This window comes from Pyrus communis, chromosome 3 (assembly GCF_963583255.1).
Source record: "Pyrus communis chromosome 3, drPyrComm1.1, whole genome shotgun sequence".
NCBI classification, from domain to species: domain Eukaryota; kingdom Viridiplantae; phylum Streptophyta; class Magnoliopsida; order Rosales; family Rosaceae; genus Pyrus; species Pyrus communis.
In genome coordinates, this window is record NC_084805.1 from 12,084,197 (window position 1) to 12,096,813 (window position 12,617).

General features: G+C 37.8%; 1 protein-coding gene across 1 annotated transcript; it reads left to right on the forward strand.

Moving 5' to 3' along the window:
• The first annotated feature begins 208 nt into the window (after nucleotides 1-208).
• Nucleotides 209-2,435, forward strand: LOC137729153 (uncharacterized). The gene is made up of 2 exons (XM_068467999.1): nucleotides 209-582; nucleotides 1,856-2,435. The coding sequence occupies exons 1-2, from the start codon at nucleotides 277-279 to the stop codon at nucleotides 1,970-1,972; spliced, it is 423 nt and encodes a 140-aa protein (XP_068324100.1). The 5' UTR covers nucleotides 209-276; the 3' UTR covers nucleotides 1,973-2,435.
• The last annotated feature ends 10,182 nt before the right edge of the window (nucleotides 2,436-12,617 follow it).

Below are 12,617 nucleotides of genomic sequence, written 5' to 3' on the forward strand. Positions count from 1 at the left end.
TCTTAGCCTCATAATGGACTAACAATAATGTAGTTCAAATTTATCTTTGACGAAAATCGAACCTAACACTTTTCACTTACAAGGTGAAGATGAGCCAAGATAAAAGTGAGGATAACCTAACACCTCTCAATTAAAAAAGAAAATTTATTCAAATTGAAGGTCAAATAAAGACGAGCCAAGATAAAAGGGAATAAGGCGGGCTCAGAATACTCACTCTCCTCCACCCTACAAGACTCCCGACTCTCAAAACGCTATCCCTTAAGCGGACCAAACGACATGGCGGTGACCACAGGCCTCATCTCCTCCACCTTCTTCTCCGGCGAGACGTCGTCGTTCGTCAGCCTTCCTTTCTCCTCCTCGTCCTCCTCCCTCAGGTTCGCCCCCGCTAACCTGCGCATGGTGCGCATCCCAACCCTTGCCACTGCCTCGAAGCCGGCCACCACCACCCCCCGCGAGCCCCGCGGCATCATGAAGCCTCGCAAAGTCTCGCTCGAGATGCAAGCCCTTGTGGGTGCCCCTGAGATTTCTCGCACCCAAGCTCTGAAGCAGATTTGGGCCCACATTAAGCAGAACAATCTTCAGGTTTACTTTGAATTTTTGTTTTTTGTTTTTGTTTTTGTTTTTGTTTTTTTTTAATTTTAAAGTTTGCATTTTTTCACTTTGTGGTTGAATTTTTTAAAACCCTTTTGTCCATTTGGGGTTTAATTGGTATAATTATTATTTTTTAGAGAAGACAAGTGTGGATAAGGTTATGTTGGTATGCAATGAATGAAATGTAGGTTTTCTTGTTTTTGTGCTGAAATTACTTGATGTTGTGAATGTGAGTGGATTTTTGTTCGGACAAGGTTACGGCGGCATAGATAAAATGTGGATTTTTAAAAGTTGGTTTGCTTACAATAAGTTTTTCAACCGGTTTAAGCTCAAATTCTTGGATGTCTTGTGCTTGTTTGAACTTGGAATGGACTATCTTGATGTGTATGAGAATTGGGTTTTTTTTATTTCTGGATTCGAGAGCTCATTTCTGCCGTGTGTTTAGGCGGGTTTATCCTGTCGCTATTTTGTGGGGTTTTATATGTAGGATTTAGGCAATGTTTGAATGGAAAATGAGGAGTGCTGTTATAGCTTAGGTTGGTACTCAGGGTTTCTGGGGTTTGCTATGCTTGTTATCCTGTTTAGATAGGACTGGATAAGGCTGTTCTAATTTGATATGTCAGGAAGTTTATTATTTTATTCTTAAATCTTTCTCTATGTTGTTTTCTGGATGCTTTTATGTTTGTTGGAGTTCAGTGTTTCTAGACTGATAGTTGTGTTAGTTAGCAGCACTTGTGGAAGTTATTTGAACTTTTGGGTGACTGGAATTATATACTACCTTTACTTTTTCTTTCCATACAGTATTTCGTATACTTATTCTTCCGTAGTACTAGTAGGATGGTGGTGTTGCTCGGGTTCAGTTTATATACGTAAAAGAGGTCAATTATATAATTTTTCCCCATTTCCATTCTGAATCTGGTGTTTCATGTACTGGTTATACAGTTTAATTCCTTTCTTGTGACTATCTAAAGATTCTATTGGGGGCTACGTGTGTGTGTGTGTGTGTATATATATATATATAGATGTATATATAGTACGTAGGATTCAAATAATAGATGTTTTCCAAGTTCGTTTAGGGGTCCGATAAAGTGAGTGTACTTGCTTGTGGTTTTGATTCCTATTGTGAACTTTGATTAGGATTGTATTCTGTTTTATTAATGTTAAACTATCTTATTATCTCCCCGTATGCTGCTTAGAATGTCTACGTTTTGTGTTAACTGCCTTTAAGTTTTGCTGACTTTGTCCTTTGATATCATTCTTCTAGGACCCCCAAAACAAGAGGATCATAGTCTGTGATGAGAAGCTGAAGCAGATCTTTGCCGGGAAGGACCGTGTTGGATTTCTTGAGGTTGCTGGATTGATCACCCCCCATTTCCTTTGAATGAACCTTATGTCGGAGGAAAGAATTTGGAACTGCAGATCATTTAAGAAGCAAAATGTTTTTGTATGTGGGGGTTGTGTTTTGGTACTGGTGAAAAGTCATGCTTCTGCATTGTGCTTCTCTAAGTGTTTAGTTTTTGTACTTAAGGAACTTTAGCTATAGTTAGAGTTTTGCTTTTGGATTCCTTTTTATGTGGTAGGCTTTCTATATTAAGCAATGTCACTTCTGGGTCTGCATTGCTTGAAAAGCTTTAAATTTTGTGGAACTATTGGGGTCCAAGAGTTTTAATTCATGCTGTTATATTTCCTCATAGAGTGGTTAGTACTCGGATAGAGTTACCGCCACATAGCATTTTGGTCAAATAATGCATGGAATAGAGTTACCGCCACATAGCATTTTGGTCAAATAATGCATTGTCATGTGTAAGATTTTCTCCATGCGATAAAACATTATTGGACAGGGATAGCATGGTGGCAGTGAATGCTCTCCAGTACTTGGGGCAAAATGTGGTTCTATTTGAATTTAAGACTTAAACATGAGTCTTTTTTTTCATTGAAATTAACCTCCATATAAAATTGAAAATAAAAGGAAAGAGGAAACTCCATCCCTTTCCTGAACCCTAAACCTTGCCCAATCATCGGGCCATGGCACTTAAGAGATTGAGATCATCTCTAGATCTCACACTTTCAAGAGAAAGAGAGATGGAGATGAGCCCGACCAACCCAACAATCCAGACCATTCAAGAGAAAGAGAGATGAGGGTGTGATTTTATGTGTGAAGTGGGCAAGTGGGATGAGGCTAATGGGGGGTTGCAAGATTTCCGTCGGCAACTATGTGTGAGATCCGAAGGTGATCTCAATCTCCACTTGAGATAAGGTTCATAAGCAATTATTTCAAGAGTAAATTGTGGTTTGCCCTCGTGACATCTCCTATCCCAAAATCCAAATCCAAGTCCAATCTCATCCGGCCAGCCAAACGTGCTATGAGAGTGATAGTTTAGAAAGGGGAAGAGAGATGGCTGTCATCCTCCCCCCCCACCACTGCCAACCACAAAAGTATTCTAACCCTCATACTCAGGAATCTCCCAATTTTCATTTAATTTTTTTTATTTAATAGTTTTACAAAAATGTTATTTATCATCTAGTTGTACCATCATTACCATCTCTCTAATAAAGATGGGACCGACATGCATTGGCCACTGCCCTGATGAATGCCTAGGCGTTTGAAAATTAAGAAAGGGCGCCTACACCTACAAAGGCACCCGCCTAGACTGCTTAGGCACCTGTCTAGTCCGCCCAAACCCGCCTAGGCACCCGCTTAGGTTGCGACTTACTTAGACAAAAAATAGATAATTTCATTTTGTATTTTATTTTTTTCAATAAATTGTAAGAGACTTGCTGAATAATTAAATGAACACACATTATATGCTTGTTTCCCATGTTTTCATTATGTTCCAATACTCCATAATATATATGTCATTCTATTTTGTAGTTTATGATGAAATTATATATATTTTAAGTATAAACATACACTTATTTACACGAAATATAATAGATTTACTTAAATCCGTCTAGTCCCCGCCTAACCGCCTAGGCGCTAGGCCCCAACCCGCCGCCTAACTAGCACCTAGCATCTTTTAGAACTTGTCTCTACTTTAGTTGCCATTTCGTCAAACTATGCTGAAATACTCGCCTTACATGAAGCTACTCAGGAATGCTACTGGTTAAGAGCAATTGTGGGCCATATTTGAAGCACTTGTGATCTTTGGCCCATCGTCGATGTCCCTACGACGATTTATGAAGATAACGTAACATGCATTGAACAGCTCAAGAAGGGTTGCATCAAAGGAGAAAACACTAAGTACATTGCGTCGAAGTTTTTCTTCTCACATTAACAACAAGAGCATCATGAGAATGAAGTCACACAAATTCGTCCCAAGACAACCTGGCCGACCTCTTCAACAAATCACTGTCGAAGATTACGTTTCAGAACTTGTTCAAGGAATAGGTATACATGAACTTTTTGAGTTGAAACAATGTTAGTCCTTTTTGGAATTATGTCAAACTTAGGAGGAGTATCCAAAGTATACTTGCTTGATCTTAATTTACTCTTTTTTCCTACGATTAGGAGCATTTTTCCCTTTGGATTTTTGCTACCTAACGAGGTTTTGACGAGGCATCCATCCTGGGTTTGTCAAATCCCTAATGCACATCCCGTAGATGTTTCATTTGACCTTGCGCTTTCTCACACACTTTTCATTAGACTACGGGTTTTTGTCCTGCCTCGGGTTTTACCATAGCCATTGGGTTTTTGTGAGACTTAGTTCCATATGCAAGTTCCTTTGTTTGAGACTAACGTGTTCCCATAATCAGTGTCGATGAGTCGACTGTTGTGCTTTGGCTAGTCAGTGCGAGATTTTGATTACAACCTCACCAAAATACGAACCCATAGTTGAATAGAATAAATTAAAAGAAATAAAGACACCGAGAGATTTACGAGGTTCAGCAAAATCGTGCCTACGTCTCTAGATAGATATTGCTCATTACTATGAGAATAACAAGCACAAGACACACTTAAGTTAAATTGACATAACCCACACCCGAATCCCTTGTACACCTACTCATAGAATTTTCCTAAGAGCTCACTCTACCCCAAGAGTTGCTCACTCTCACTCTCACTCTCTGTTTTCTCTTTGTGTTCTCCAACGGATGCTTATACAATGCATGAATATTGCCTTCACTTATAGGCATACACCAGCAATTATGCCAGCAACCAAGACCAAGAAAATCTTAAGTTCACATGTCATATTTAACACCCCTTTGCTGTACCTAGCTTATAGAGTGCAACCCCTTCTCCATTTGCCATTTAATGCATAGAAAAGAAAACATACACAATTGCATGCAAGTAAGACTTGCTTTCTTCCAACTTTGCTTGAGATAGTCACCATGTCTTCTCTTGAACGAAGACTTCCATGCCACAACCGAAAGCAAAACACAAATTCACAGATGGATGTTGCCATTTTCTTGTAGCATTCACGAAGTTATACACATGAAAAATTATTGCCAACTCATAAGTATATGAGCCAAACACAACAATCTCCGCCTTGGCAAATATACCATGCAAAAATCCTTGCATCCATCACCAAAGCCTTCATTGGCTTACTTACCAGCATGCACACCCTGAATCAACTTCATTGGTCTTATACCGATTCAGTCACTGCCAATGTATGTGCAACTGCTGCAAGCTAAAAATCATCATTTAGCTTCAGATAAGATCTCGACACATCCTTGTCTCCTCCAGCAGGATTTCCCCCTCTTCATTGTCTACAACCTAGAAGATTGTCAGAGTGTCTGTTTTGAGCAACAACTTGTCGAGCCAGACAAAATTCCCCACACTTCCTCTTTCCTCAGGGCCATCTGATCACCTGTGAATCTTATAGCTCCACCTGCAGCAAAACCCTTGCAACACTGGAGTCTATACATCACAAGGAGAAGTGTTGCTTCAAGTACCTAGAACTCAAAGTCTTCCGCCACAAACCTGCTACAACCCAGCCTTGCAATCGTAGCACTGTGGACCCTTGCCTCCAGAACCGGATATGAACCTGCTGTTTCTCTCAGATCATCTTTCCAATTTTCTTCCATGATTCCAACCTTGAACAGCTAAAGGAGTCTCGTGCCCACCATCGTCCATGGTCTCTTTTTGTGTGTATTCCACACCAAAGCAGCCTGCACTGCTCCAAACTTACTGTATCTTTCCATGAAGTAAAGTTTCACCAGGTTTTTGTACGAATCTGTAAGTGAGGTAAGAAGAAAGAGGCCTTTGTCTTCTTCCTCAACATCAACTTTCGCAGTTGATCCAAGCGTCCTTGCACATCTTCCATTTCTTCAGGCTTCCATTACTCTCCTCTGCAAAAGTAAAACCGTCTCTCCCATTAAATTTCTCAACTGAAAATTCCATGGTGAACAACAAATATGGACCTCTAACGAACCAAAGCCCCCAACGATGCTCTAATACCAATTGTTGAGCTTTGGCCAGTCAGTGCGAGATTCTGATTACAACGTCACCAAAATACAATACCACAGTTTAACAGAATAAATTACAATAAATAAAGACATTGAGAGATTTACGATGTTCTGCAAAATCCTGCCTACGTCCCTAGAAAGATATTGCTTTTCACTATGAGAATAACTAGTGCAAGATATACTTGAGTTAAATCGACATAACCCAAACCCAAATCCTTTGTACACCCACTCACAAAATTTTCCCAAGAGCTCACTCTACCCCAAGAGTATCTCACTCTCACTCTCTGTTTTCGCTCATCTGTGTTCTCCGCCGAATGCTTATACAATGCATGAATATTACCTTCACTTATAGGCATACACCAAGAATTATGCCAACAACCAAGACCAAGAAAATCTTAAGTTCACATGGCATGTTCAACACCCCTTTGTTGTACCTAGCCTATAGAGTGCAACCCTTTTTTCCATTTGCCATTTAATGCATAGAAAAGAAAACATGCACAATTGCATGCAAGCAAACACAAAGTAAAGACTTGCTTGCTTCCAACTTTGCTTGTGGCAGTTACCATGTATTCTCTTGAACGAAGACTTCCATGCCACAACCGAAAGCAAAACACAAAGTCACAAATGGATGCTGCCATTTCCTTGTAGCATTCACAAAGTTATACACATGCAAAATTGTTGCCAACTCATAAGTATATGAGCCAAACACAACATTGACTTCCTCAACTCTACCTGATGACGAATCTATTTGAGTATTTACACACTCAAGGGGGAGTGTTTAGATATTATATTAAAGTGTGATTGTGTAAATCCTAGATTAGATTTGGTACTAGTTATTCTCTCCCTATCACGACTGTATTTCCTTGGAAGATAAGGGCACTGCGTAGGGGGAATAACACACCCTTCTACAACCCTCACTACAACACATTTCTCTCTTTCTCTCTCTTTGCTGCGCCCCTCTCTCTCCCTTGACAGATTAAATAAGCCGCAACATAAGATGGATTGCTAGTGAATATATCACGATGGACATTGGGATGGTAATAATTTGCTACAAGTCTTAGAGGATAATATCGTTAAAACAAATTGTAGTATACCATTACCTACTCAGGGGAGAGAGATGTGATGACTTGGGGCAAATCTACAACTTGGGTACAGAATGAGATTAAGAACAACCATCCGAGACAGAGTCTTATAGGTAAACCATGGAAACTGAATATCCCCCACAAGATTAAGAGTTCGTTTAGAAGTGCTTTTAAAATGACTGAAAGCACTGTTGGTAAAAATGTTTTTGAAACTAATCCTTAGTAAAAATGCAAGTAAATTCTGAAAAATCACTTAAAGTGCTTCCTGGAAGAAGAATATATAACTGGTGCTTCTATTATGATGCTTCTTCCAGAAAACACTTCAAGTGTTTTTGGAACAAAAAAATATTCTCTAAAAACGCTTTCAGTGAATGAACTTGTTTATATCTTGTTGTTTTGCTAAGAATGCTTGGTCTATATTAGGGACCTCAACCCAAATGCAAGCTCGAGTATAAATAATATTGTTAATTGACTAAACCAATTACCTGCTAAAGATAATGATAATATGTCCCCTTTAAGTAAAGCTTTGCTTGTATGTTAGCAGATCTGGAATGAAAGAAAAAACCCAATATTTAGAAACATTAAAGCTCATCCTGCAAAAGTTCAAATGAGGGCTTATGTCATAGGTAAAGAGTATCATTAAGGTAATGTAAAAAATAATTGGAATTTGTTAACTTTCTTGCTCATGTCTAGTATTCCATGGACGATCAAGAACAATATTATGGATATCAGAAGTCTGGCCACTATTTTTCAAAGCATCTCATGGAAGCATGTATTTAGGGAGGCTAACTTTCTTGCTCATGCAATTACTAGTGTAGGATTCAGTAGTCCTAATATTCTTATTTGGGATTTCACTATTCCCTCTGTTGCGGTCTAAGCTCTAAACTTTGATTGTGGTGCAACTGGCTGTATTCGGGGTTTTTCTATTAATTAAGTTTTCTTTTCTTGATAAAAAAAAAAAAAAAAAAAAAAAAAAAAAAAAAAAAACCCTTTTCCAAATGAGTAGAGTTGTACAAAGACAACTAATGGCTAGAGTGAATCGTAAAGGCAATTCAAGTGCCTTTTCCTTAACCCTATCCTTGCCCTCCTCAAATGAATGGACTTGCTATGAGAGATGAATTGAACTTCAACAAGTACTTAATGCAACTTATATATATATATATATATATTAAATAAGGAGAATTGTTATTAGCATTCCAAAAATCTCATTTTACACTCCTCACAAGTGGTATTTTTCTTTCTAATTATGGAAAGGTTGGAGTGCCAAATGAGATTTTTGGAGCGCTAATAACAATTCCCTAAATAAGTAAATGAAAAACTGCATAACATAACTTTCTTTCTAATTTAAGTATTTATTTTTATGTGCCACTAGTACTACGGTTTAGTGGTATTACTCTTTACATGTAAGTAAGAGATCTTAAGTTTGATTCTTACCAGAGACGAATTTGAACCATATTATTGCTAGCCTATTGTGAGGTTAAACCAACATTCCTTGCTTTTAGTGAAAATAATAACGTTTAGGGTAAATTACATAAAACCACCTCAACTTTAAGTTGAACCACAATCTCATACCTCATGTTTTAAAAATTACGATGCCATACATCATTTTAGAAATTTGTTACAATGTTACACCCCTGTTAACTGTTCTGCTAATTTTTCTGTTAAATGCTGACGTGGTAAATGTGGGCCCATATTTTTGCTAATATGGATGAGTCCGGATCCTCTTTGTGAGGATCTCGGAGATCTGTGAATCGTGTTCGTTCATCGTATATCATGCAGTTAGAAAAAATTTTAAATATTTTTATTTAAAAATAAATATAAACAGTACTTGAAAAAAACTGATTACACGATGTACGATGAATGGATACGATTCACGAATCCCCAGGATCCTTACCAAAAGGACCCAAAGAGGATCCTGTTGGGATATAGGAAAAGAGATCCTCTTCAGATCTTTTCCACCAACGCCACCGGATCAAGTGATCTGGACTTTCCAAATTTCATCCAACGGCCTACTTGTTTTAACCCCTTAAAAGTTATGATAATTTTTTACCGTTGGATGAAATTTGGAAGGTCCGGATCACTTGATTCAATGGCCTTAGTGGAAGAGATCCGGAAATGATCTCTTTCTAGGATATAGATGTCAAGTTTAAGCCACGTAGACCAAAAACTAATAAAAAATATTAAAAGGGTTGTGCTCTCTCTCCTCCCCACCTTCCTACTGTGCACAGTTTGCACCTCAGTCCTCTCTCTCTCCTCCCATCTTTGTTCTTCATCTTGATCAACCGCAAACAACCAAAAAAGGGAATTTTTTTTAGGAAAACTAATGAAAAGAGTTTAAAAGTTTTTGAGTTTTAACAATAAAGAAAAATAAAGAGTAAAATGAATAGTATTAGGATTGACCTTTTAGTGTAAAAATGTAATTTTTTGTTAAAATAAATAGTACCGAAACTTTTCGTTAAAGTTTCTAATTTTTTTTTGTTTATCTCCCAAAATTCCTTGGAAATGAATGCCCTTTTGCTTGGAAATGTCACACCACACCTCTCTGCTCTCTCTCTTTAAAAAACTTGATCAGAGAAAAACCCACATCCCAAAATCTTTGAGCTCCAATGTCTAAGGACCCAGCCCAGACTGACCCGGAAACCATGCCGTTCTTCGAAGCTTTCAAGAAGTTCAAGGGTTTGAAGCCGTTGGAGGCTTGGAGCAGTCTCTGAGCGTAATGGATTTTTTCCAGTGTCGCGTGATCCTGTGCATAGAGTTGTGGCCAAAGGGTTTCGATTCCTAGGCTAATCAAAGTGGTTCATGTGGCTGCAGAGTAAAGAGTTAGGCTAGGGCCGAAGGGTCGAGTTTGTGGGAGAAGAGGATGGTGGGTAAGGATGGGTAAAATACCCATGGGTTTGGGTAATCGCGGTTGCTGTCTATTTAAAGTTCACTATTACGGTTATGGGTAACCGTTTAGACGAACAAACGGTTATACCCATAACCGTTTATCTGTGAAATTTAAATGGACGGTTATAGGTATTACCCACGGTTATAACAGTTATCCATCGATTATGGATATTACCTGTGATTATAACGGGTATCCATTTACCCATTTAATTTAATATATGTAAAATTCTATAAAAAAGTAAAATAAAATAAAATAAAAATCCTAAATTTTCAATCTCTCCGCCAGACTCAAAGTTATGGTAATTAAGTGGTGTTTTATATCAGGTTTGCATATGTTCCATGCCCATATAATGTCGAGACACTTTCTGCTATAATGATAGATTGCTTATCAGAGTGGAATATTGATGGTAAGTTATTTACTCTCACAATAGATAACTTCTCTACAAATGATGCCATGATTGAGGATATAGTGACACATTGCAAGCTTTCACTTGTGTTAAACGGAGAATTATTTCATATGCATTGTTGTGCTCACATACTTAATTTGATAATTAAAGATGGATTGAATGTGATTAGGGATAATATTGATACTATTCAGAATAGTGTTGCATATTGGTCTGGGACAGCAAAAAGAGAGGAAAAATTTGTTGAGATAGCTCAACAAATGAAAATTAAGTTCTCTAGGAAGTTAGTCCTTGATTGTAAAACTAGGTGGAACTCGAAGTATGTGATGCTTACCACTGAATTGGTATATAAAGATGTATTTCCTCGTTTAAAGCAGTGTGAGCCCTTATATAAAAATGTTCCAAGTGAAGAAGATTGGGCGAAGACTAACATGATTGCTAAAAAGTTGGAGATCTTTCACCAAGTGATTGAGTTATTTTCTGGGATCAAGTATCCCACATCAAATCTTTATTTTCCAAATGTCTGTCGGATTAGGATTGCAATCTGTAAGTGGCTTGAGTCTGAACATGTTGAAGTTAAGTTAATGGCAACAAAGATGTCAATCAAGTTTGAAAAGTATTGGCATAAAATTCATGGTGCTATGGCAATTGCTGCTATTCTGGATCCAAGGTTCAAGATGAAATTGATCGAGTATTATTTTTCTCTTATTTATAAAGAGAATGCTTCATCAGAAATTGAGAAAGTCTTTGACTTGGCTGTTAAGTTGGTTAAAGAGTATGAATTGAAGCATAGACATGGGATTCGATCTTCTGAATCTTCTTCTTCGACTGATTTTCCATCACAGTCATGTGATTTCAGAGATGGTGATCATTTAACATCCTATGACTAGTTTGTTATAGATTCTACCATCGGCAATGAACAATCTAACTTAGACCTATATTTGGGAAAGAAAGTCTTGCCCAGAACTCAAAATTTTGATATATTGTCGTGGTGGAAGACAAATGGGATTAAATATCCTACTTTGCACCAAATAGCTAGAGATATTTTGGCTAATCTTGTATCTACAGTAGCTTTAGAGTCTTCATTTAGTACTGGTGGTAGGATTATCAGTCCACACCGTAGCCGACTTCATTCAAGCAGTGGAAACACTCATGTGTTCTCGAGATTGGTTGTGGAGTCAGATGCGAGGTACTTATTGTAAAATTTCATATAAATTATGTATATGTTCAAAAATTTACTATTTTAGCCTAATTTTAATTTTTACTATTGACCCAGATTCAAACTCTACTCCTCATGTTAAAGATTCCTCATTCGGTGATGATACTGATGTGAATGTGGTAAAAACTAATCTTTATTTTTGTTTTTTACTTTGGAGTTATTGGTGATACTAATTCAATTTATGCATATGGGTGTGTGACAAATCATAGATTGTAAACCTTCTATTTATGCATATTGATGAGTGGTGATACTTATTGACTAGCATAAGAAGGGTAGTATGGTCAGGGTCAAAATGTGTAAAAGTGATATAAAAGACAGTTAATTAGTTTGAGTGTGGTGGCTAAAAGGCTTAAGAGATAAGCTAACACTTGTGTATATAAGTGTGTAAGATCTTGTAAGGAGCAATCAGATTGTAATACACAAAGATATCATTTCTCTCTATCTCTCTTCTCTATCATTCTTTCTCACTCTTCTCTATCGTATTTTCTGGTTTCCTGGGTGCCATATATCAAGAACACTGTTATCATGGTATCAATCGCTCGGACGATTCTGGGTGCCGTTCTCTTCCGCTGACGATTAAAGAACTGCGAGAGATGGTTGATGCTGGCTACTTTTCTCTGTCAAAAAGGGTCAAGGGGTTCGTTCATATCAGGTTCTTGGTTTCTGTTTTCGCATTGCACACCATCTGTTTGTGATATGTTCTAGGTGAAGTGTGTGTGTTCTATTTCTATGAATTTGAAGGCCGATAGCCATTGTTAGTAGGATCAAAGGCCGATAGCCATTTTTTGAGTTAGTACGAGGCCAATAGCCATTGTTTGATTGTGAAACGTGCTTGTTTGTCGAGGAAGGAAAAAGGCCGATAGCCATTGGCAAAGAAGGGTAGTATCTTTAAGGGTCAAAGTTATACTTTGTTTGGTTTTCAAATGGCGTCTAATGTCAAGATTGAAGGGTTGTTTGGGATGCTTACAGTAAAGCTTCAGGATGACAATTTTGTTAAATGGAGTTTCCAGTTCCAGTCTGTTCTTCGGGGAT